Consider the following 26,341-nt stretch of genomic DNA (forward strand, 5'->3'; position numbering starts at 1 on the left):
GGGGCAGACGACAAAACAAGAAGCAGCGGGCTCAGGTTGAAGCGAAGGATGTTTAGGCTGGAGCGGGTGAAGCACTGGAACTGGTTACACAGAGAGGTGGTGGCATCTCCAGCCTTTGAGGTTTTTAAGACCCAGCCTTGGACAAAGCTGTGGCTGGGATGAGGTAGTTGGGGCTGGTCCTGCCTTGAGCAGGAGGCCACATCTAGTCCAAGCTCCTGAAGTCCCTTCCACCCTCATGTTCGGCAATGCTATAATTAAGCAACTTGCAGTGCCAGCCTTCCTCTGGCACCTGGGCATGGACTTGACCCAGCGTCCTGCCTCCCCGACTGCCACCCTGGGCCGCAGGCTGGCTCTGCCCCCGCTGGGCTCGATGGCCTCGGCTCCTTCTTGCTGCACAGAAAGGAAAAATAAAAATCATGTCACAAGGCCCAGATTGCCAACATTGATAAAAACAGTAGCATCAACTTCCCCCATGTCCCAGCAAACACTCAAGGGCTGCGAGGAGACAGTGCCAGGAGAGGAGAAGTCCCACAAGTAAAGGTTTAGAAGAATTCAGGCTGGTTAAAAACAAAAAAAACCCCAAACAAACAAACCAACTTACAAGAGGGATTTTATTTGGGACGTAGGTCCTGCAGGGAGGATGGAAGAAGCTTGTCGTGTCTATGTAAGGGGGTCAAAAACTTGAAAGAAGATAGGAATGTAGGGTCCAGCCCCAGAATCAGCGTGTGGTATTCCAGCCCACAAGAGACAGCAGGAGCCTGGCTGCTGCGAGAGATCAGAAAAGAGATAGGGGAGCAGGTAATCCAACTCCTGTCATCCCATCTTACAATCTTCCTGATCCAATCCACCCTCCTTTCTTCTCTTCATTGCTTACCAAAGCACGTTAATTGTGAACAAACTTGACATTTAAAAGGATTATCTTTGGGCAGCTCAGGAAAGACCCAGTGGTATGAACGTGACAACACCGACCTTCTCAGGTTGGGTACAGACAAGGCATCACTGCAGCAATCCCAAATTGCAGCAGCTGGAAGAGCTGGGATCTTTCTGAAAAACAGGTTCTGAAAACCAGGCAGTTTCAGAGTGACGGTATAAGCCAATATATGGGCTTGTTAGTGCAGGACCTGAGCTGGGGCTGTTTCCTAGAGAGGGTAAATGGTTTGAATTTGCATTATGAGGATATTAGTTTGCACTCCTGGCAGGGCACATACATAGATACTCTTTGTTGTTCTAAATGAAAGGACAATGTATATGGTGTGTATTGCCCCATTTTATATAAAGAACCACCTGAACACTAGATATTAATTAAATAATTAACCATTTCCATACATATGAGTTTCCAAAACACATGAAAAGCTTGGTGTGAAATATCTGCTTTTTCTAAGGCAGATTTTTTTTTTTTTTTGAGCTGAAGAACAATGGTTTCTTCAAGCAGGTTTCTTCCTACATGCTCCTGCTCTATCTTCCCTTAATAGTAGCCCTGGGAGAAGAAGTCATATATATGCAGGGAAAGGCAGCTTGAAGGAGCCCTGGGAAAAAGGCAGCTTTAAGAGGCTGTGCACTGCACAGTGCTCACCTTGTGCAAGGAAGGTTTTGTACCTACAAGAGCACAATCATGAACAGTTAATGCAAATGTCAGGCGTTTCAAAAATAATTGTAAACATTTGTGCACTAAACTCATATAAATCATCCCACTGAAATTTCTGGAGTCTGCAGGATCTGAGCCCAGATCTTCCCACAAAGTTCATATAAAATTATATAATTTCAGAGTTTCCAAAGCCAGATGTTTGCTTTTATTTCATTTATCAATCCCTTCTCTTAAACAGTCCAGCGCTTTGGTGCATAGAACAGAACAGCATAAATGCAATCCAAATAAATATTTTCTTTCCCCCAGCCCTTCAGATGTGGTCAGACAATGCACCAGCACACCAATTTCAGAACTCATCACCACTCAGCAAACTAATAAATAATAAAACGGCAGTTGAGCCAAGGCAGAACTCAAGCATTATTTTATATGAAAGACTTATATTAAAAAATCCTGTCTGAATAATAGATTCCTGAACTCTAGAAACCCGATTCCTTTTTTCCTTCTAACACAGGCTTGTCTCCCCTTACCAGATTGCTGGCTCCTACATGAAAGATTATAAGTTCTCCCGGGACTATCGTTAAGGCAGGATAGGGCAGGAGAGTGCAGGAAGAAATCTGCTTGAATAAACCATTCTTTTTCAGCTCAAATAATAACCACCCCCAACAGCATGTTTTTAGAAAAGGTAGATGTTTCAGCCCAAGGTTTTCATGTGTTCTGGAAGCTCCTAACAACCTCTGATCCAAATTCTCTTTGAAAGGGGAAAAGGGTCTCTTTTCTCCATCTGAGACCACAGAGGGACATTATGGTGCTAGATTTCACAGGGTCCCATGAGAACCTGAGCATATGTAGTGGTTGGTCTAGCCTGACCTACCAATACACAGAATGGAGGCCTGACTGCAATTCTGTCTTGTTTTTTCTTTTTTTATGCTGCAGCTGATTGAAATGTTATGTTTTTTGGGGGAACAGATTAGTTTCTATGCTGCAAGGGACAAGTGCTTTGCTTCTGTAACATCGCTGAGCTCAGCGAGTTCACACAAGGGGTTCATTTGCCCTGATGTATTTAAAATGGAGATTAAATTACCACATGATAAAGTCCCAAATTACAATTTACTCAAAGATCTAAATTCCAGCAAAATTTCAACATGCTCTGAACCCCTCCTTAGCATACACACAGCCTGCTTTCCAGAGGAGCTTATACCAGTCACCAGAGTTAAAGAAGTAATTTGGGAGCAGATTGTTCCACATCTGCCTACCACAGGGGTTTCATCCACCTTCCTCTGCAGCATCTCATGCTAGCCCCTCTAACATAGCTGGGCACCATAAGACTTAGATGTAATGCAGTCAGACAATTCCCCAACATCTTTCAATGCTCCAGTAGACAGGACCCTGCCCATCACTGCACAAAGCTAGAGTAACACTGCCACATAGCCTTGTACTCTTACTGAAGAATATTGAGATATTCTCTCCAGAGGATTCTCTGTCAACTTCCATTCTCAGCTACCAGGGACTCAGATCTGTCAGCCAGTGTTCTTCACCCCATCTTACAGATGGAGAAAGCAATTGAGAAATTAAGCAACTCACCTGAAAATATATGGGAATGGGGCCAGAAATATAACTCATGAATCATGAAGCACCCCCTAGATGACACCTCCCACCAAAGGAAACTCTGGACAAAACATGGGTTTTCCTCCTTAGATTTGCCATCATTACATTTCTTGCAGAACAGGCTCTATTGCTAAATGCTAGGGCACACTGTCATGTGGCAGATGACATTTGAGATGGTAACTGCATCACCATTTAAGGCCAGACACTAATAATTTCTCCAGGATCAAATTTACTTCTCATCTTGCAGGCTCAACGAACTCAGCTTATTGTCCACATCTTCCAAAAACCCTTCATCTAGTGACTCGCAATCCATGCCGTCTTCCCCACTAGGTATATAGACATGGATCTCTTTCCTTGATTTTCTGATCTGCGGCAGTACAGGGAGATCCCCTCCAGGCACTGGCAGGCAAGTAGCCCCATGCACTCGCAGGATCTGTGCCATTGCACTGGCAGGATGCTTCAGTGCTGCTGGCTGCCTGTTCCTATGCTCTACTGCTCCTCCAGGGAGGTTGTTCCTGTTCGGTCTCAACTTGCTGGGAGATGTCCTGGTGAGAGGTTGCATGGGACAGGAGAAGTGTACAAAGGTGCATCTTTCCCTCTGGTTAAGGCAACAGTCATCCTGTGCTCTGGCCCCTGCAGGGCAGAGAAGCCCTGGGAAAGGCTTTAGGAAGGGTAGCTTGGTCTTCTTTAGGAGGCTGTGCAGTGCAGTGTGTTCACGTTGAGCAAGGAAGGTTTTGTACCTGTTTTAGAGACAAAAGCACAATGAACTCAGTGACACTTAGTGCAGCGTCAGGCTTCCAACCCAGTGCCCAGAACCTGATCCAGTGCCTGCTACGCTCTATGGAAAACCTTACTAGGTCCCAGCTGGAAGTCTAGGGCTCATTTATCTTCTGCCCTCTCCTCTCCCCAAGGCCTCGAGCCGCCAAGCCTTTTGACCTCTCTGTTCTTGGAACTCAGGTGACCAGGTCAGGGACAGCTCAGGCTCTGGGGCCATCACCTCCAGCTGCATCACTAGCATGTGCAACAGGGTCACGATGTGAGCTGCCTTTAACTGGGGCTGAGTTCTAGAAGCTGCTCTACCTTTCAGATGCCCCCCTGCCCAGCAACAGGAGCAGAGGGAGCTGCTATCCTGGGAACCACTCTCTGCCTCTGTCATTAAAAGTTGCTTTTTTAAAGGTTGGCTCAGTCTCACCGCAGTCACAAAGCAGAATGACACAACTGAGCACAGCAATCAGGTCTCCTGGCTCCCAGAGCAGCCTGCTTTGTTTGTAGGCAAACACCCCCACTTGCGAAACAGAGTCTAAAGCTCAGGGCTCTAGGCAGATTATTACCCCTGCAAGAAGGGCGGACATAACTGGGATTGCAGTCAATTAAACACAGTCATACTTTGGGGTTGCTATAGCAGCCCACCTGTAGGGCTGTACCAGGGACCTGCGTCATTATTCCGGCATTTGGCCCATGGGATTGTGGGATCAGAGCTTGTTACAACCCCAGGGAGACAGCAGCAGTGAAGCCAGTAAAGCCTGATGCTGTTGGAGGTACCACTTCGGCTTCTTACAAAAGGGAGTACAGCAAAAGCTCCGTTATCCGGCATCCCCCACGAATGGGGGATGCCAGTGAATCAGATATGCTGGTTAATCAAATGTGCACCATCTAGTGCACTCCCTGGCATCAGTGTGCCAGGGGACAGGGAGGGGGGCCCCCCCACGCAGGCTGCTTTGCTCTGAGCCGTGGGCCGAAGTAGCAAAGGAGATCTTAGCTTGTGGCTTTTGCCGCATCCCTCAGATGCCGGTTAGTGGAGCTTTCTGGTTGATAAAGTGCCGGATAAAACAACTTTTGCTGTACTAGGAGCAAGAACGCAGGCCCCAAGTTGTTAGTTTTCGACTGACTTTAAGCATCAGATTTGCATTGCTCCATAAATTGAGAAGGATTCTCAACCTGTGGTTAAGCAGGTAGTAAGTAGACCTGGAAAAATATTAAAATCCAGGGCAGTTATACTGTTTGCAGTCACAAAAGTAATCCAGAAAGTACCTCCCAAGCACTAGATACAGAATACTAGATGCTAAAACTCTAGAAATGGTGATTTAACCAATAGTTCTCAACTCTTCTGCGATACAGTCCCATGTTACAAGAAAGCAGTTTGAAAACCCTAGTGCCACCAGGCTACAGCAAGAGGCAGGGTGGGCTCAAATCCGCAGCCCTTTTTGGGACATCAAAATCCAGAACTGGTGGCTGCTACAATGCAGGCCGTAGGCTTTGGTTCTAGCAAAGGAGGTTTGGTTATATGCAGGCTAATTCACACACCTGGACAGGGTCAGAAAGCCTTTGAGGGTTCAGTACAAGAGTTTCTGGTTACAGCTCCCCTAGAAGCAATTAAGGAAACTGAGCTCATCACAGCCCCAGGGTTGAGGTAAGTGACAATACAGCCTTGAGAGTACAAGCGCTGCAAAGGGGCTGGAACCGACAGCTGGCAGCGACATGCGGGGGCACTGCTGCTGTGGCCTGCAGGGAGGAGCAGCACTTTACTGGGCATCTATACTTCTCTTCCAGTGGCCTTGTGCTCCCCACCCTTATGTAGCCTGGTTCCTCTCCTTCAACCACTGTTCAAGTCCCACCCCCCAGCTTCCCTCTTGGAACATTTTCGTAGCTCTTACCCCTTTTTATTCATGTGCACCCAACCCCGGTACTGCTCACACCACTTCTCCATCCCTTGGGGTATTTCCCCCCAGCATTATCTACTTCTAAGGTCCAAAAACATCATGTCTGACCATGGCAGGTCTATTCCCCCTATGCCCCCCAGTCCAGATCTCCACATAAAATACAAATGCTGTACTTGGGTTTTATCTTTGGGGCAGAAACTCTGGCATCCTTTATGCTTTGGGAAACATAGCAGCAGCACCAGTGATTCGAAGCTCCCAAGGCACTACAGGACCAGCTGGTGAGAGAAGAGTTTCATCCTGAGGGTAAGGCAGAGCCTAGATGTAGGGAAAGCCATCAGGGCAACTTATGGCAGGTGAAAGCAGTATTTGAACTGCAATGGCAACAACCCCTCTGACTTCATGCACAAAGTGCATGCGTTTGACCCAGATTTGTCTTTGGATTTTCCTTTTCTATTCTGAGAGTTGTTACATCAACTCCACTAGAATTGGTTAAATCAGGTGATCCCTGTTAGGAGCCAGGAATCCAAATCAGCAACTGACATACTGCCAGGCCCATTTTGAAAGTCTGTCACAGGTGAACACTAAATCAGCCCTGGAGCCACTGGCAGCCTGGATCCAGAAGCAGGAAGTCCTAAAAGGTAGCTTTTGCAGGCCTCCCTTAGAGGGCCCTCTTGTGGCTCACTCCCAAGACGACCAATTTGCAGTTTGTGGTTACAAGCCGGTGCAGGAGGGTTTTTATATACAAGGGATGTTCCTGGATTTTAGACTCACATCAACTTGGAACAGCCTCACTTCAGGAGAGGCCCAAAACCCCACGCTGGAGGCAACCAAGATAAATCCTTGGCAGTTATAACTTTGGTAAGAGGAAAAGAGAAAAGCTCCACAACCCAGAATTAACTGGGGGGGAAGGAGAGAAAACGAGATGGCCAGTGCAAAACCTACTTTCCTCCCACTTCAAATTCCTAGTTTTGTAAGAAATTCTGCAGCAAGTTTAATAAAAGGCTATTATTACACACTACCCCACACCAAAAGGACACAGGGACTTACCTAGGTACCAACACGTTCCTCAAGTGCCGTTTCCCAGCGTGCTGCTGCTGGCCAAGGCAAAAGCCTCCCCTAGGTAGCTGGGGCAAAGCTGCTTTCCCAGCATTTGGAAGAGCAGGATTTGCACGGGAGGGGAGAATCTGGTCAACCGCTGGCCCTCGCCTTGCAACGAACTCAAGAACGCACGGGCAGCCGAGTCCCAAGGATTGCTTTGGCATAGCCAAGCTCAACTCTCTACTGCAATCATTCATTTCTGCAAGCTGACCACAGGAAACAAGGGCTACTCCTGGAAGTTTTAAGCCTCTTTCCTACAGCAGCAAAATCCTCTCTCAAGATCTAAATTAAGAGATAAATAATTCAGTCATTGAACTCTATGCAATATTTATTAATGGCAAGTAAAATGGACTTAATTACCACCTGTTGATGGAATGCAACAGGAGGGCTGGCTTGCAATCCTTCTAAGATAAATGACCACACAATGAAGAGGCATCCTTTCCCTCATTTTGAAATCCTTGTAAGTGGCAGAGAAATGGTTTTAGTGGCTATGATCCATCTCCTTGTAGCCAAGTTATCTGTAGAATCACACAATCTGTTTGATACAGGGTAACTGGAAAACACAGTAGAGTGCTTAAGGAGCCAAATAAGCCTCCTTACTAGGCTTACTTGAATACCCCTGGTGTTTTACCACACCTTGGCTTACAGCTCCCTCCTATTGCAGGCCTGGAGTTATTCTCTACTGCCAATTATGCTAATTGCTAGAGGCAGTTTCTTACCAAAGAATTATCCACAGATGGAATTGTATTAAATATGGTCTTAACTGGGTCTTACTGCTCCTTATCCCATTACTTGGATTAGCTTTTATGTCTGCACATTTATGGCTTCAGTTTCTCTCTCCAATCCCATCTCCCTCAGCACTGCCTTTACTTCCCTCATCTTCTTGCATTTTCTATTTAAGACACTACTTCTACTTCATAGCCTATTCTCTGGAAGGCTGAACTTCCGTGGCACCTGATCAAGTGAGTTGTGGTTCTCCAAGTTTATGCCTCTGATTCAGTTAGCCTAAAGGTGAACCTTGTAGACTGTTGTAGGCTTTTAAGTTGCTTAATGACAACATAATATTTGCTTGACCAAAGTTTGGGTAATAAAAGAGGCAAAGGAAATAAGGGCAAAGTAGGTCACAAGATGCAAGCCATTTTAGAAAATTCAAGAAAGGTGGAATGGGGGTGGGAAATAGGTTACAGGTCTCACTGAGGCTGCTTTAAGTAAATTTAGTGGATAGACAAGGTTAATTTAGGACAAGATGGAGCTTACATAGAAATAATATTCATATATCTCTTTATCCTTTAAGTAGTACCCATTAGGAATACTTTCACACCCACTTATTTATTTAGGAAGCTTTTTGTATTTTAGTCATGCCATAAGAGTCCATGATTCATCTCAGTATCTTTACTCTTCAGCCTTGAACTATGTATAGCTAGCTCTTGCCAAACAGCCCCTCTGCAGAGGAACTTTTAAGATATGAGCTTTCAGAAATCAAATTTCAAACCTAGATGAAAAAGATACTTTCCCTTAATTGGCTGGCCAGCTATTAGAAGCTTTCTGTGACTTTAGGACTTAAAAAAGTCTTAAGAATAAATTGCTTTCAAACACCTGATTATTTGCAGCTGTTACACGCATGCATTTTGTACACTTTAATCATTTTCTTCTGTTAATCATTTTCTTCTGTTTAGTCATTTCCATCTTTTCTGTATGTTGTTATTCAATTTGCTATTAAACATTTTAGCTGCTCTTATGCATATTTCATTTTGGTGGGACTGCCTCTTCAAACCTTTCTTTGCTCTCAGAATCCATCTGAAACGTCAACCTCTACCTTGCCTTACACAAGGTACAATCAGCATATTTAGCAGGAAGTCTTAATTTATACAAACACTAGATAAGGGCAAGGTCGAGACTGAACAAAGCTTTTTGTATCTTAACATTAGATAAAAAGTAATCTAAAACAAATTGAGGGGACAAATTCTGAGTATGACACCTCAAGCACGGTGTTACTTACCACACTGTCTGATGTTACCTGGGCAGTTGATTTTTTTTTTTTTTTTTTGCCAGGGCCGGGTTTTGAAATTAAGCCTTTAAAACAACCAACCCAAACTTTGTTAATTCAAGCTCAGTAGATAGGACAGATCTGATTATTCATTTCAAAACTTAGGCACTTCCTTAAGAAAGATTGTAGGTCTATTCCAGTAGTTTGGTTCTCAACCAGGGTTCCACAAGATCCTAAGCAACACGCAATATCAAACAGCACCATTGAGCTACAAACACCTACGTGCCATCCACAAGACAAATACAGAAATTTCAAATAAGACTCAATAGTTGGGAAACCATTTTGCCATTGTGGTCAATTCGCTGCAACAGAATTTGTCTGTTTCTTACTAGAAAAAAAGTGAAAAAACTTAAGAGTTAACGTTTTCTAAAGAGTGCCTTGAATCTATAACTGGAAGCGCCTTTGGTCTATATATCAAGGTGAAGAACCACTGGTCTACCCCCAACCCCCCTCCCCAGTTCTATAGCCTGTCAAATTGCGTGCTTCGGAAGCATCCAAGTTTAAAAAATTTGCCTAAGACAAGTACACTCCTCCATGAAACATCCCTGTTGGCCAGACAAGTTTTATACTTAGTTTTTCAGGGTCATCGTCAGGCATGAACAAGATGGGTCAAATCCACGCTGCAATAATACATCCACAGCACCATGGAAATGAAGGACATGAATCTATTTAAAGTTTTGCTGCCCACTGATAGGCATGACTATTTGTAGCAAGTATCAATCCCAAATAGATTAAGACGACTAAAATGTAAATTTTGAATAAAGTGGTTTCTCAAGAAATGCCTTCAGTTATTCCATGTGTGCATGAACCCAATTAAATCAACCCAAACATTCACAGTAAGCCAAGGGAAAGTAAATGCAAACTGAATGACTTAACTGCATTTTGTTAACAAGTCATATAGACTCAGATTACACTAATTAGAGATGACTGGTTAGTAGAGGAGTATGCATTTAATACTGGGTCTTGGAAGCTCTCTCAGCTAGATTTAAACTTACACAAAAACTCAAGCAGTAAGATTACTGATTATCCTTTTATTGATTCAGAAGAGCTAGAAGCCATTTTCTAAACGAGTCCTGGTTAACAGTTCTAGCTGCTCTAAAAAGCAGCTGTTCTCATTTATAAATTTCTGAAGGGAAAAATATTTTCGACAAAGATTATTTTTCTACAGCGTGCAGAACTAGAGAACTAGTTTTGTGGCTAGATTGAGCAAGAAGAAACAGTCTTCTCTATCCTCCCAAGCTAGCACCAGCAGTTGCCAAGGCACTTGCTCTGAGGGTCTCAGGCAAATGACAAGAAAAATAGTTCCGCATTGTGGAGTTGTACTGAAAGCAGCGAAGCAGACACACTCAAGTTCAAGAAAAAGGGTCTGAAGTCCTTTCTGTACAGTAATGCTTGCATATTTATATATGCAGAAACTCACAGCACATTACCTACTGCATCTCCCTCAACTTTTTTTTTTAAATAATGATTCTGAACGCATGACTGCATTCAGATAAATTCACGGAAACACACATGAGCTTCAGGATTAATGTAAGAGAACACACCAAGCCATATCTATAGGAAAATAAAAAAATATTTTATTGAAAGCAAGATTGCCACTTGGCTCCTGGCTCCCCTCCATGGGGCTTTTGGACTTCAAACCGCTTCCTCCTGTGGATAACAAAGCACAAAAAGTTAACACCAGAAATTCTAAGCAGATGGAAATCAAACTTTCATGTATGAAGGCCATTAGTATATAAAGTGGTCATTTTTTAAGAAATTACTCTTAATATAATAAACAGAAAGGTCCATGCACCTGGCCCCATGCATGCTCTAGCATAGTGCAAGATGCACCTGGGATTAAGGGAACAGTTTTCACAATTTTTGCCAGTGTCACGCAAATCGAAGTGATATATGGTTTCAGAGCTTTAAATCATGTTTTTATATCCTAGAAACCAGAGCAGATGGCTTCATTCCTGATGAAATCTAGTCCATCTCAACTTTCCAATACTAGGCTTCAGACATCTCTGCCTACATACCATTCAGATGCACAAAATGATTAGTGCCTGAACAAAGACAGTATCTAGCATGTTTTCTCTATCCCTGTGGCTGTAGGAAATTCAACATTTAAAGCATTTTAACCTAAAGGTTAATCTTCACATAATGCATGGGGAGCAGGGAGGGGGACAGGGAAGAGACCAGACAATTCACAACTTAAATTCCTGCTACCCACAAGCTGGCCCACTTGGTCACCTGTTTCTCTATGTAAGATGAATGCATTGCTTCACTTTCCTTGCTGAAGTTTAAGATCCATAAAATGTTTTGAAGGTAAGAAACAAGAACCAAAATGTTTCTGCACTAAGCCTAACATTTGAGCCAAACAAAAAACCTCTCTGCTATAACCTTTTGCTTTGTTAGACAAGGATTTCCTCCCCACTACGTGAAGACCTTTAAAATGAACATGATAACCTGCAGATGCTCAATTACGCAGTTAAGTGACTGATGCTGCAGAGGCCAAATATCTTGAAATGAATGTCAATGGTGGTTCTATAAAGCAAGACTAAAAAGGCTTGATACAAAGCACACTAGAAAAATGTGATCGAAATTTTAAGCAGAAAATCATTTAGCTTAATTTACTATGGTAAATAACTTACCAACTGAGTTTGTATTTTGGCTACGCAATAGCACCTGAGATCGCATCATGCTGGATTGTGCTCATGCTCTACTCCTGCACCAGGAAAAAAATACAAGTTAATTTCTCCCATAGTTATTTTGTACACCAAAAATAACGAAATGGAACATTTGTTAGAAAGACAGCTCTAATATTGTTACCAAGTCACAATTAAAACAAATCCCACTGGAATTCACATCCATGAAATGTGTTCTAAACCTCTAATCACTCCACAGACACGTACTGCCTAGAAGAACTGTTGCATCTAATGTTGAAAATCCTGAAGGCGAGTTACTTTCAAAAACGTTATGCAATGGCATTCAGTTGTGCCCTGTATGTGAAACAACATCTAGGGAAAGTAAGGAATCAACGGGAAGAAACACTGGAACCAAACAAAAGGAAGTTTTGACCAAAGTGATGGCCAATACAGGTATGCAAGGCACATAGAAAAATATAAAAAGCAGTCAATAGCAGGCATCTCACAAATTTAGTAGTTTGAACTATGTTTTAGTATTAATAACTTCTCCATAAACCCTATCACAATGGGGTGCATGTAGCAAAACTACTACCTAGCTATGTGGTATTATAATCTTAGCTTCTTCTATGATGTAGCAACTTGGAAGCATGGGCAATAAGCACTCTGATTCAGAGCAGGTTAAATATCCCTTTTATTGTAAAGCAATTAATAGATATACTTACTTCATATGGATGAGCACTCTGGTTTCACTCAACTTGCAACATCTTCACCTAAAGGATAATAAACTGAAGTTATTATAAAAGCACATTCAATTTTTTTCTGAAAATAGAATTCTAATTTTTACATTGAGTAACATTTAAAAGATACATGGACTGATTAGTTATGAGGGGAATTTACAAGTTATTCCCAAATGCTAGGTGGAAGCAGTGTAAGGGGCAAAAGTAGGCTAGTCTAAACACTTGTAAGAAAGTGAAAGAATGTACAGGTGGTGGACTGAAGAACTACACCTAAACTGAACACAAACCGTAACAGCTAGTTTCACCAGTCTGAGTACCGTGAAGTTTAATTGCAGCCAGAGGTATACTATCCCTTATGTGAAGGCATGTAACAAATTTTGTCAAGCTCACTGCCATATTTTAGTTGTAAAAATGCCCTCCTCTACATCAAGAGTGAAATGTCCCCATCCTAGCTATGTACCCAAGCCCAAGTATCCTAGCAGTTTAAAAAAAAAAGAAGCCAAAGAAACCCACTGGAGAGAATCACAACTGCTGTTTCCCCTCTGCATACCCTTCCTTTAATTACAGCTATGCTGAGGGCCAGAAGATCATCTACTCTCAATACCCGCTAGAAATGTAATCTGAACTATGTTCTGTGCACACCTTTGGCTGGAGGCAAAGCACGCTGCTATCACAAATGTCGCTAGCTCCAAGAGGGAGAAGCTCAAGTCTAATCTCAAACCCACCTCTTGATTAAGCATAACCCCTCCATAAGTAAACATGAATTCCCATTGTAGCAACAAACACCATGCATAAGGGATACTATATCTTTGTGCATCTTTCCAATACTCCAGATTATCCAGCAATAGCCACACTTCTGTCCCCAACCCCCCAAGTTAGCTCTTCAGTACTGGTGTTCAAAAGCAACATTTATAGAAGATGGGGTATTCACAAACCACTGTGGGATTGTACAATCAAGTCCTAACTTGTCAATCATTATCTAGCAGCAATGACAGAAGTGGGAGAAGGCCAATCCTCCCATTTTCCTTTTCCATGAGCAGCTATTTAAAAGAATCCCACAAGCTGGTATGGAGAGAAATCAGAGGATTATCAGCTGATTCCAACCTTGCTAAGCATCCAAGTATATAGTCCAAAGCAGCATACTTTTTATGTATTCTCTCCAGTATGATTAGCCTAATTAAACAAGAACACTGGCCTTCCTGATAATGTCACTGCAGCTGGCAATGATGAACAGAAACATGCAACCCCATTACTGCTCAAGTCCTAAAACTACTCACAGGCCTCAGTGTTTAGCTGCTGGGGAAACTGCAAGCAATCAACACTTTGCTGCTTAATGTTACAGTAAAGCCCCCATACACTATATGCTTGCTGTGCTCTCCTCTGGTAGCACCAGTATTTGATCTGAGGGCCTCACAGGTACGCATATGTATTCTGACACCACACTTCTGAGCTTCAGATTTACTTCTGAGGAAAAGTCCAATTTGCAGAGAAAGATGGAAACAAGATGAAATACAATGCAAGCACTTTGATGTTATTTCTCATAATGTTATTTCTCATACCCACTTGCTACAAGTTGTTTGCTTAGGAATAAATGTGACTATTTGCTTTTGAAGCAGCTACAGCAGTAAGTTTCATTACTGCAGGCAGAGCCAATGTAACCCATGGTTTTATCACAAACCACTTGCTCCAAGAGTGTAAAACACCCCTATTATTTCCAGGTATGTAGAACAAGATAGTGGTGTCCATAAAACCCCTCCACAGCACTCCTGAAGGTAAGTAAGTGTGCCCAGAACGTAAGAAGTAGACCTGACCATTGGTTTAGAGATACCTAATGAGTAACCCAACTGTCACTGTGACAGTAAGCTGCCATCCCTTACTAAGTTTTATTCACAGAGACTAGAAGGTATTGTCAAATGTCCAAAATGGCTTAGTTGCCACTACTTGACTTGCACGTGTTCAGCTACACTTACTGGAATGTAAAGACCCGTTACAGTCCAAGTTACCAGGTACAGAAACTTTTTTTCAATGGTCCATGACTACCTCTACCGCAGAGGGTAACTGGCTTATGACCTGCTTATTAATAAAAGTTTCTTTCCTGTAAGATACAGTAACGGTGTCTAAGTCTGACAGAAGTGTACACCACAGTCAAGTATGCAAAATAAAAAAAAAAAAAACCCACCCCCAAAAAACCCCAAAACCAAACTTTGTAGCTCTAATAGGAAAAAAACCTCCTTACAAACTCTTAACCTCCGAAACAAGCTCTTATTTTTCAGCCAAGAACCACATCAGAGGCTGAAAAAGAACTTGGAATAAAAACATCAAGTCAAGAACTAACACAGAGGAGACAGGGCCTAAGATCAGCGCACATGCTAGTCTGGAAACATGCAGGCATGTAACCTTTTAAAATGATGCATTTATTAGTTTTAGTACTGAAGAGCCTAAAATCATCATATGCTCAAACAATATTGGTGGAAAGTGAAACTACCAAGAGAACAGAGCAAGGAATCTTTGGATTCCTAGTATCTTGTCAATTTAAGTCACTTGAATGTATCATGACCACTGCCACCCAGAGAGTAAGTAGTACTGAGTTGCTGGTAAATCCTGGAAAATTATGAGGATGTTCATTTGAGCACAATTTATGACCTAAGATGTTCTTTTGCCCAGTCCTAAAGCTCAATACAGTGAGCTTCACATTATTATTACCTAGGTCACTCAAGGATAGCACAATGATTACCAGTGTTACTTCCTAAATAGCAAAGACCCTACAAGGAATGCACTGCAGACAGGTCATTTTGTTGCTATAGAAAGTTAAAGCAAAAAGTCCTTTCTTTTAGGTGCCAATAGCACCAGGTTGACTAGTTAAATGATTCTAAGTTCCCACTCCCTCTTCCCCACAGAGAACATCTAAAAATACCTTTGTCACAGCATAACTAAAAATCCACACAAATCAAGGCATGTACAAAGGAATCGGGTCTGAGATGCTTATCTAAGAATCACAAAGAGTTGCTTGTTTTAGAAAAATAACCCTCAAACCGAAAGCCACGCAGCAGCTTGGATGCCAACTAAACATACACGTATTAAGAGTGCTGCAATGTAATTCCACAGTCAGAAGTGTGATGTCAGAATACCCACAGAATAAGGTTACAAAGAAAGTCACCAAGTTATATTATATTGCTTGTTACCTACCTGTATGCAGTCGGCAATGAGAATCTTGGAGCAAGCAGGAATACTACATCCGGGTCCTAATGTCCATTGCCATTTGTGGTACTACGTTCCTCACAGTTATGAACTGCAGAAATGCTGGCTAAGTGCAGTTATGTAGCAGGCCACTATTTAAGTGTAAATTGCAGTCTCAAGAACTCCAGCAAAATTTGCTGCCACAGTAAATGGTTGCCAAGGAGAAGCCAAGAATTTTTCTACCACAAAAATACCACAAACTCAAAAGCAGTTTCAATTTCTCATGTATCAATATATAAAATCAGGTAGTGTTAGGGGTCTACAAAGCACTGTAGATGTTCTGCATTCATTTGATAGTGTGAAAAATAGTCAAAAGAATACCCATTTCGGTTGCTGCAGAAACTTCCAGAAGTTACTAAAAGTACTTCAAGAAGCCCAGTTTAATTAATTGAAGTAGGCTAAAATGCAACAGCCAACAGTTTCTCCAAATCCAAATATACAACAAGGTATTCTCTACACGGTCTAGGCCATCCAAAAGTGGGCTGGCAGACCAAGTGCTCTTCCAAACAATTAACAAAAACTTTGAACTCAATTATATGAATAAGCCTAATTTTAAGGAAAACTTCAGAAATGTAACAGACCGGAGGATCATGAACTTCCTTACTGCCCACATTTATTAAAAGTGGGCATATTCACTTTAAAATTCTGATATAGATGCCAGCTTTTAAAAAGACAGTAACTTTAAAGTTTGAAATCAAATTAGCTATGATTTATTGTATCCTGATTAGCACATGCAACTCAAAGCAGGACTTGAGTTTGTTTTGAACAATCTGGTCATGCTGCTACAAGCACTGTTACCCTGTTCTCAGTTTAACATTAAACAAAACTATTTCAGGTGTTTAGGAACTGCCACATCCTTCTGTGTATTTGCTAAGCAGTTTTGCAACTAGTCTATTTAATACCTAGCAACAATAGCTTACATAAAGTGGGGTACCCAAAGACCACCTTTGGAAGATATTAGGACATCAGCATCCTTCACTCTTCAAAGTTACAGTACTACAAAAAAAGCATTTCAAGATATGTACCAGCATCTCTTTAATAAAGAATGACATGTAATCTGAAAAATAAACTGAAAAAAATTAATTTAACGTTTATGTTCAGAGTTCCCCACCTCAGACACCTTCACCTTCTCTGGGTGTCCCATGAACACCCTTTGGAAAATATTTTCATCATTAGGTCCCTACAATAAAATCCACCTACGTAAAAACTGGACCTCTGATTTTGAACTGAGGAATCCTATTCAATGGATCCCAGACAACCTCCAATTTAAGTGCTGTTGGTCCAGTACTTCCTATGTATCAGTTTGTATCAGTTCACAGTGGGAACGTGTCTTTTTACCCTCTACAAAGTTTTTGGGAAACAGAATTCACCAGAGTCTATTTAGTATACTTAATATTCAAAGTCAATGTTACCTTGTATCAACATTTCACAGCTTGCTAGTATTTGGCATTTAAACAGCTACAGTCAGCGTTTAACTGGGCACAGTTCTAAAGATAATGCAACCTGCATGCTAAAGTTTTATCCATACAAGATAAAATTTAGCCTAGAATTTAGAATTAGCCGATGTTAAGCACAAAGAGTGGGAACTTCTTCAGAAGTTTAAAGGCTGTTGACAAATGCTCAAAATTTGTGCAGAGAAATGCACTAGGTTTTTACCTACTTTGTGCCAGGCAGGTTGATATATCCTACATTAACACCAAGACATTTCACACTGGGAAGTGATGTTCCCAGCTTGTTGGATACAAAATCATGGTAATAAAATAACTACTAAGTATGACATCAAAAAAAATCCAGAATACCTTGAAATCACACGGGGTTTAATGAAATTGATAGCAAGCTAACAACTTCATCAAACCATTCAGATAAGAGCCTCAGAGGGAGTTTATTTGTACTGTGTACCATTAGCAATTAAACTCCATGTTTATTCATTACTTGTTAAGCTGAGTCTTGCAAAGATCAATAATAAAACATCTGATAATACTGTAGTGACAGAAGCTTCATTTCCTCTGAATTTAGCATGCTAGTTTGGGACTTACACACCAGCTACAAAGGCTAAGATGCACTTTATTGTCTACAGATCCCTTAGAATTTACACTATTGATTTCTGAACTACAGAAGTTAGTCCACATAATTAACATAAGGACATTAGCAAGTTGCAGAGTACAAATTAAAAGATTCTCCCTGCTTTACTCCAGTAACACTTGTTCTTTTTTGCCAAATTTTAGTTAGGTATTAAATACCAAACCAGATCAAATCCTGTATTTCCAGCTTGATCACAAGCATCGCATTAGGAATCCTTTAAATTAGAAAAGTCAGTCAAGACAAGCCATTCTATGGATTCATTTTAATATGACATTTTCTACTTTTCTGTTTAAAGTCTTTAAAAGATTTTAAACAGCGACTGCCAAGGAGGTCAGTCTCTGCCACCATCCCATACCACCCCCTTTCTCCATGGCTAAAATCCAAAATTCATTACATGACTGCATCATTTGCAGTATGGCTTCCATTACTACATCTTACACAGAACATGCAAAGTTTGTTTGCTTCCTTACTACAGCATAGTTCACACTCAGAAAAATCTGTGCCTACTGGAAAAGCAATCAAGTCAACAACTATATTGACCCAATATTATAGCTACAGCTAGTATGGGAGGAGACCTCACCATTAGCTACTCTTCCACACCTTGGTCCAGTTAGACCTACAAGACTCTTGTTTTATGTTGGAAGGTGTGGCATTTGGCCTCATCATTTGGAACCACGAATGGCAAGAATAGTTACTACATTTAGTTTTCTATTTATTTGAAGCACAGTAAAAAAAAGTTGGTACACTTTGGGAATTCAGTGGCACAAGGTACACTGCCATCAAGTTAGGGACGTTATACATCAAAAAAACAGCTATTTTTTTTTTTTTTTGAAACACTGCATTACATAATTAAGTTGTACTTGCCCAAACAGACCACTTACAAATATTAGGTCAATAAGTTTCTAACATCCATAAAAACGTAGCTTTCTTACTAAAATGCAAGAATTAAAAAGTAGGTGTCTAAACAAGACAGACAAAAACAAACTGGAATGAAACTCTACAGGTCACGTCTAAAATCGGGGCTTTTTGTTTGGGCCTTCATATTCTTCTCTCCCTCTACCATATCCTGTTGGCGTTCCAGGCCCCATTCCTCTAGGACCCTGGCCACCCACAGGCCCCGCGCCTCCCTGCCCAAAGCGTTCAGGACGCTATTGGAACAGTATTAACAGTTCATTATATGTAGTTGATGTCCATGTGTGTTAAGTATATATTTTTAGAAGGTTCCGTAGTCAAGGTTCGTCGATACAATCACCATTGAGCCGATCCACAGGTACCGGGAACATAGAAAGGAAAAAAGGGTAATTTAAAAATTAGTTTATTGTAATACATGCCTTGAGGTATGTTCCCACTTGATGCATTCTCATACATCTGTTACAGAGAACAGATACTCCCTGCAGTGCTAAAAATGTAAGCATTAGTGCAGATGTGAATTAACATCCTTTCCAAAATGAGATGTAGCAATTTTTCAACAAGTTAATGCAACTAGCTTGCATACTCTCACCTTTAATTCAGGACAAGTTTAGTTTACATCAACCACCTGTTTCCAAATAAGCCTCACCAAAAAAAGTAGATTTAGTTCACTGAGGTATAAGCTGACATTCAAAAAATGTCATTGTAAACAGGATGCCTACTCACCAGTTAATGGCATGTGCTGCATTAGAGACCATGTGCTTGTCAAGATGTGGTTAACACCACGATCTGCTGACTAAAACTGCAGAGGCCTTAAGCAGTAAGACAATGCTGTAATAGTGTGCTACTGGATTACAAGAAAAAGAATATGAAAAGCTAATGACCGATGATTTAACTAACCAACACAATTCCTGGATCAAGACTTGCATTTATTAAGTCTCACATACTTCGGGACTACTGCTATAAAATCGCCAGATATAAAATGTGCACACAGAACTAAGTTTTAATCAGTGATCCAAAAGTTAGCAATATGCACCAGGGGCAGAGTGCACCCATTAGAAGCCTCACCCCATCCCCAGCTTCACCACAAGCTCTCTGAAAGTCCACAAAGGCTTTACAATTATTGAAAGGCTTCATGGACTGTCTTCTACAGAGCTGCCAAGAGCTGAATTTAACTGCAGTAAAGCAGAGACGAGTATCTTGTACATCTACAGTTGCACGTACTTCTCATCAGCTACCAGAAAGTGAGTAGGTGTCATAAGCAGTAGATTTCTAAAGTTACATCAGTTCTGCATAGTCAAGGATGGACTTAAAAGCTTTAAACTTCCATTTCAGGTAAGTTTCCCACTATCCCATAACACAGCAATAGCATATTCAGTTTGCTGTACTAAGTCTGCCACTACAGAACATGGACTGATTCACACTTGACGTTTATAGTAGAAAGTTATTTGAAAAGTTGGCCTCAATCCTCCTGAGGAAGGAGTGTTTCCAAAATAGGAGTTCCTAGCTTCTCCATTATTTGTGCCCTCAGTTACAAATTTAAATGCCAGCTAAAAGCCTAACAACGATTTTTCTTAAAGAAGTTATTAGTGTAGTAGCTGGAATAGCACTGGGTAGCAGAGTGCCCCGTCATTTAGAACTGTCACAGGTTGATTGTATCCAGTTGTTTTAAAATATTTTCAAGTTCAACATGCACCTGTTCCATGAATCCCAGGACAAGGAGAAACAAAATGTACGCAGCGTTCACCACAGACTACCTAAGTGTTCACTGAAAGCTTATAAACTGCTCAAGAATGTGATCAGCAATTCTTAATACATTATGGCTACCAAGCACCATCTACTGAACTGATGCTCTGCGAAGTAGATTCCAGAAGCATGGTTTCATAAAGCAGAAGATACCTGACGAGCTACTGTGGTAGCTCAACATGTTAAAGCCAGAGGCCTGAGTACAGTCTAACCTTAAACCCACCCTCCACAAAAATGATTTTCTGCATATTGTGCCAAAGTCCACCCTCAATAAGGAAGGTGGAAGCACACTACTATCACCGCCTAGGCCAGTATAGACTTCCATTCCAACTGTTAAGTACTGCTGTTAGCTATTGGTACTGCTTCAGTGATAACACCAAAGCAGGCTCAAAGCCCCTGCACGCATGTAGTGTGCTAAATAGAGATTTGGAAACATACCTCCGAACATGAGGCATGCAGTAATTTAACAAATTACACCTACAGTCATACCCAACAAGTGGGAAACAACAAGTTTGAACAGGCCATCATTATTCCTTTGTAAGTCACAAAATGACTATGGTGAGTACTGCAATATTTAAAACATGCCTGAAGTCTAAAGCATTTCTGCTCTTCTCATACTATGGCAAACCCCAGGATAAAAAAAAATGGTAGACTGTTTGCCATTGATTACTCACTATCTGTTCCATAAACAGATGCAAGTACAGAATTGGATTTTACAATGCATCAATGCAAGAATGCACTGATTCTGCAACTAGGCTTGGAAGGACCATACTAAAAATTGGTGCAATTAACACTCTGGAAAATACTGAGCAGCACTGGTGACAGATGATACAACCTGCCAAATTTACTCAAAAAAAAAAACCCACCCTCTTTTTCATCTCCAAGTTCTCTTTTTTAATTGTGTCAGTTTAAAAAAAAATACACATTAGTGATTGAACTTTAAAAATTTTCCTTAATAAAAAAAAAAATTTGATCTCTTCAAAAAATCAAGGTAGCATTTTGAGGCATGAAAATTTATGAAAAATCCTTCCAAGCCTAACTATAATGCAGGTATTCCCAACCCGACTAGTATCAGGGTTAGCTGCAAATATGCTTAATAGCACATTTGAATTTGTTCACAACCAGCTTCCAACTAATCTGAACTACGATCCTATTAAGAACTAAAACTATCACTATATATTGCCAGACGAGCCCTCCATGCTGTATATCTGACAGAAAAGAGTAGTCAGCCAGTAAGAGAATGAAATGTACACAACTGGTACAGAGTTCAGAATCCCCTGCCTTCAACATTCACTTGTACTAAAGTAAAGCCACCGCAGGATACATTACCATGTCATTTCCCATCATAGAACCACTCATGGCTGGTTGCCCAACTCCAGGACTAGCTTCATATCCTATGCCACCACCACCTCCAAGAGGTGGGAATTTCTGGGCTGCTGAAGCATATGGATCTAAAGAAGAAAAAATATAATCATTTTGTGACACTTTATGAATAAGCCAGCTGAAGCTGTTATTTTAACAGTACTTTACCTCCCATATTCATTGTGGTGGCACCACCCATTCGCATGTCTCTCTCTCTCTACAAAGAGAAAAAAGAAATTTGCAATGAGTAACCACAAATTTCAGAAGCCCGCACTAGTTTAAAACAAAAACACAGTATCTTTGTATTAAGTTGCTTCTGACATTAACAATTTCTGCTTTTCTTAATTAAAAGGGGAAAACCAAGAAAAACCCCAAAATCTCTCTAAGTAGTAATAGTTTAAACTGAGTCACAGAGCTCTTCACTTACTGGATCCATATAACCCATTCTACTGTAGTTCTCTTCCCTCTGTCTTCTCATTTGCTCTTCCATCTCCCGCTGGCGGATCATCATTTCTTCTTCCCGTCTCCGACGTTCTTCCTCCTGCCTAATAATTTAAACATGTGCCATTAAGCCTCAGAGAGATGTATCCTTAATATAGATGTACTTGTTCTCCGCAGGAATACCCAACGCTTTTAATGTGCATGCTTTGGGTAGGTAAGAGGCAGAGCCACTTCAGATTCAGCGCAAACCATCTGATGCTAGTAACTGTCAAGGATAACTGAGAAAAGAGCTACTTAATTTTGCAAGCCAAGTATTATGCAAAAGTTTCACTAAAACTTAATGTGTGAAACACATGTTTAAAATCATTCACTTCACCAGTATCAGCATATGATTGACTTGTAACAGACAAGCATGGTGCAACCTACCTCAACTGCATTTCCTTGCGTTTCTGCATCTCCTGGTTATGAAGTTCCTCCATACGCCTCAGCTCTTCCTGACGCCTCATAAGGTCTGTAAACATGTAGAACACCATTAATTTTGTACAAGCAAGGAACCCAATGAAAGAAGTGAAAAAGTTTTCAGAGTAACATCGTGAAATATCATTCAGTTGTTTACACAATTTTTTTTTTTTTTTAAATGCAAGCGTTCATATACATTTGCAACTATTCCATATCAGCACAATCAAGGAAGCTCTAATAAAAGAGTTGCGCTGGTCACCTTGACGCAAGAGATTTGCCTGATGCTCATGATAGGCATCTTCCATTTCACTTTCAAGCTTGTCCTTGGCATCTTTCATGTTCTTTTCAACCTGGTCTCTTTGTTGTTTTTCCATTTCATCTAAGGATTTCCACCTCTGCGAATACTCAAATTCAAAAGTGCCAGGCTGAGCAAACCGAGGTGGTGTCTCTCTTTCCCTACAAAGAAAATAAGAAATTTGTTCATATAGTATTTAAGAGATGGGTTGGGTAACAAGTTTCATTTAAGGTATTTGTTCCATGTGCCTTTTATGGCACTATGATTTGAGAAATTAACATTGGGGCTGCATTTAAAAACACAAACTGAACATTAGGGGCTAGGTTGCATACTCTGGCCAGAAGCAGCACCAAACCCCTATTCTAGACCATCTTAAATCTTACAGACCACTACATTCAATAAATAAAAGAAACCAGAGCCAATTAGCTGGGTCCAACAACAGGTTCCACAGGTTTTAACAAGTTACCAAAAGTTGTATTTTTGAACTGCCGATTAATCAAGGAACATTTTTTTAAGGAAAAATTTTAATAGCTGTATTCAAAATACTTGCATCTGCAGTCCTTTCAGAAATAACATACAAAGCTGTAACCATCAAAAAGTTAGAAATTGTTTTTGTTAAAACCATTTTCGCAAAAATCTTGACTTTAGCTGTTACTGCCACATTAAAAACCAAGTTAGTGGCTTTGGGACTCTGTTTTACCCAGTGTGAAATACATCATGTTTCTTTCAGCAGTCTGTACTGCCCCACCGGTTTTATTTCCATATTCCTGTCTGAAAACTGACAAGCTGCAGTTAAAGGCACATCAATCTAAAAAAAAAAATGCTTCAATGTAAACAATGGTAGGTAGAATTGCCTCCCTATTTATAAGCGGCATAAATAAGTGCCTATTAAATAGACACCAAAATATATAAAAAAAATGAACAAGATCTCTAAACAGAATTAGACATTTAAGGCATGACATTTTTAAAGCCACTAAATCTGACACTCGCTTAGAAAACAAAATACATACTTTTGATACAAAGGATTCTTCTGAGCAAGTTTCTCTGGAAGACCATCTTCATCATCCAGTTGTTCAAGAGGTTCTACAATAACAGGTCTAGGAGTACTAAAAGAAAAAAAAATCCATTTTAATCTTTTTAGTTTTGAACTTGTTTCACTCTAGAAACCAATTTGTGTTTAAAAATCTTACGAGACCACAACACAGAATTGTTTTCCTAAAATGCAATTACTATTCCCAAAACAGCAGATAAATCGCCATAAACTTAAACTTACGTTGTCAGCAAGAACACTCCTTCAGTGCACCGTTCAAATGCTTTTCTAGCAGCGGGCTTGGAGGCAAATTCAACAATGCCTTTTCCTGTAGATCTACCACGGTCGTCTACAATCACAACAGCTCTTTCGACTGGACCAAACTGGGAAAACGCTTCCTCCAGCAACTCATTGGACACATACGGTGAAAGGTTACGCACAGACAGAGCGGCAGCGTGTGTGGCAAAACGAACACGGAGCTGTCGACCCCTCATGGGAGTATCATCAAGTTCTGCCTTGGCAATCTCAGCCAGAGCTCTGGACTCCTGAGGGAGGAAGAGAGGCCGGTGAGGGGAAGAACAGCTTCAACAAAACTGTTGTACTTTTGCAGCCAGCTAATGCAAAGCAAATGCCAAGAAGCAGAAAAACCCACCAGTTTAATGAATCCAAATCCTTTTCCTTTATTGATAAAAACCTCTCCGGGCTCTCCATACTTGGCGAACAACCTTTTGAAATCGTCGTCTGTAATATCAGCCGGCAAGTTGCCGACAAAGAGGCGGCAGCGCTGTGTGTATGTCTTCTCCCCAGGGCGCCGCAGGAGCGCCAGGTTGGCTTTGAAGCCCTGCGGAGACGGGGTGGGTGGGTTAAAAGACGCCCAGCTCCCCCCCCACACACGTTACCCCTCCCCCCCGCAAGATGGCGGCGGTGTGGCGCGGGTGCCGCCGCCATCTTGCGGCAGACAGGGCAGGGCAGGGAGGCACCTCACTCACCTCGGAGTCGGAGATCTTTTCCCCAGGCAGAGCGTGCTGCGACGAGTGGCCCTGCTGTGCCTGGTGCTGGCCGCGCCCGCCGCGGTGTCCCGGGCCGCCCTTGGGGTGCTGCCCGCCGGGGCCCTGTTGCGCTCCGCCAGGGCCCTTGGGCCCGCCGCCGCCCGGCGACTGCCCCTGCCCCTTCTTGGGGCCGCCGCCAGGGGTGGGGCTGGGGCTGGGCTTCGGCTGCTGCTGCGGCGGCGGCTGCTGCCCGCCGGGCCCGGCCGGGGAGGCAGTGGGCGCGGATCCCGGGCCCGGCTGCTGCGGCGGCTGCGGGCCCGCGGGCGAAGCAGAGGCCGCGACGGCGGTGCCGGCCTGGCCGCCTCCCGCGCCCGGCGTGGGAGTGGCGGCGGCCGCCGAGGCGGGCGGGTTGGGGGCCGAGCCCGGCGGCTTGGGGGGCTCGGGCTTCGGGCCGCCGCCGGGAGGCCCGCCCGGGCCCTGCGCGCCGCCCCCCATGGGCCCGCGGCTCTGACCCAGGCCCATGCCGGGCGGCGGGGAGCGGAAGTCGTGGTTGGGGCCTCCGCGCCCGCCGCCGCCACCGCGCCGGTGGAAGCCGCCGCCCCCGCCGCCGCCGCGGCTGCGGAACCGATCCCGAGACATGACGCGCGACGACTGCTTCTTCTCAGAGCTTGCTGCACAAAATGGCGGCGGTGCTCAACGGCCTCGCCGCCGCCTTTGTCCGCCCCTTATATACCTTCCCCTCCGGAAACCGCCCCCGAGCGCGCGGCAGCCAATCATCAGGCTCGCTCGGGGAGAGGGATAGAGGCCGCGAGCAATCGCGTGCCCCTCCTCTGCCACCTCTGTGATCCCATTGGTGGGCGCACTCTTACAAGGTGATTGGTCCGTTTGACTACCGGACACGGCAAGGGATGATCCTTCAAGCTCCCGCGCAGGGATTGGGCGCGTTTTGCCCGGCAGGGGGGCGGAGTTACCTATTGAAAGGCTTCGCGATTGGCTGCCGCGCCTGTAAGTCAAGTGCTGGCCCGGCCCCTGCAGTGGAGCAGCGTGCGGCTCGGGCAATGCAGCTCTATATCCCGCCTCGGCCACGTGGCCCTGCGGCGCCCTGGGGAGCGCGGCGCCCTGGGGAGCACGGCGCTCAGCACGCCGCTCCCTGGGTGTCTGCGTAGTTGTGATCTCATGTATTAGCAGGGATCGTGGTTTTCCCTGATTTTAAAAAAAATCCCCAATTTTTGGTTAAAAAAAATAACCTCAAATCCACATTTTTCCACGATCAGAATGAAACATGGTATATACATATCTATATATTAGTGCTGTCTCATTTAAACGCACATACAAATGTGGATTTGGGGCTTTTTTTTAAATCAGAAAAAAACCAGGATCCCTGTTTATTAGAGCAACTAAATAGCTGGAAAGATTGTTCTTTGCAAGCTTT

General features: G+C 42.6%; 1 protein-coding gene and 1 long non-coding RNA gene across 4 annotated transcripts; both read right to left on the bottom strand.

The window, feature by feature from the left end:
* Positions 1-36: 36 nt before the first annotated feature.
* LOC149859436 (uncharacterized) lies at positions 37-9,014 on the bottom strand. Its single transcript, XR_016443423.1, has 3 exons — positions 6,898-9,014; positions 602-3,930; positions 37-390 (listed from the first exon to the last, which is right to left on the bottom strand). It is a non-coding gene; the product is annotated as an uncharacterized LOC149859436 (long non-coding RNA).
* A 1,536-nt stretch (positions 9,015-10,550) lies between these two features.
* SFPQ (splicing factor proline and glutamine rich) lies at positions 10,551-25,631 on the bottom strand. 3 transcript variants are annotated; one of them, XM_090056578.1, is made up of 12 exons: positions 24,910-25,631; positions 24,573-24,761; positions 24,164-24,465; positions 23,901-23,996; positions 22,855-23,051; positions 22,563-22,647; positions 22,123-22,240; positions 21,864-21,912; positions 21,663-21,784; positions 12,345-12,392; positions 11,629-11,702; positions 10,551-10,645 (listed from the first exon to the last, which is right to left on the bottom strand). In XM_090056578.1, the coding sequence occupies exons 1-10, from the start codon at positions 25,546-25,548 to the stop codon at positions 12,369-12,371; spliced, it is 1,821 nt and encodes a 606-aa protein (XP_089912704.1). In that variant the 5' UTR covers positions 25,549-25,631; the 3' UTR covers positions 10,551-10,645; positions 11,629-11,702; positions 12,345-12,368. The 3 variants fall into 3 exon arrangements, with proteins under 3 accessions (XP_089912704.1, XP_089912703.1, XP_089912705.1); XM_090056577.1 differs by having other exon boundaries at positions 12,345-18,826; XM_090056579.1 differs by having other exon boundaries at positions 10,551-11,702.
* Positions 25,632-26,341: the final 710 nt, after the last annotated feature.

The sequence above is a fragment of the Crocodylus siamensis genome, chromosome 7 (assembly GCF_052110815.1).
Source record: "Crocodylus siamensis isolate JL-2025a chromosome 7, ASM5211081v1, whole genome shotgun sequence".
Lineage (NCBI taxonomy): Eukaryota > Metazoa > Chordata > Crocodylia > Crocodylidae > Crocodylus > Crocodylus siamensis.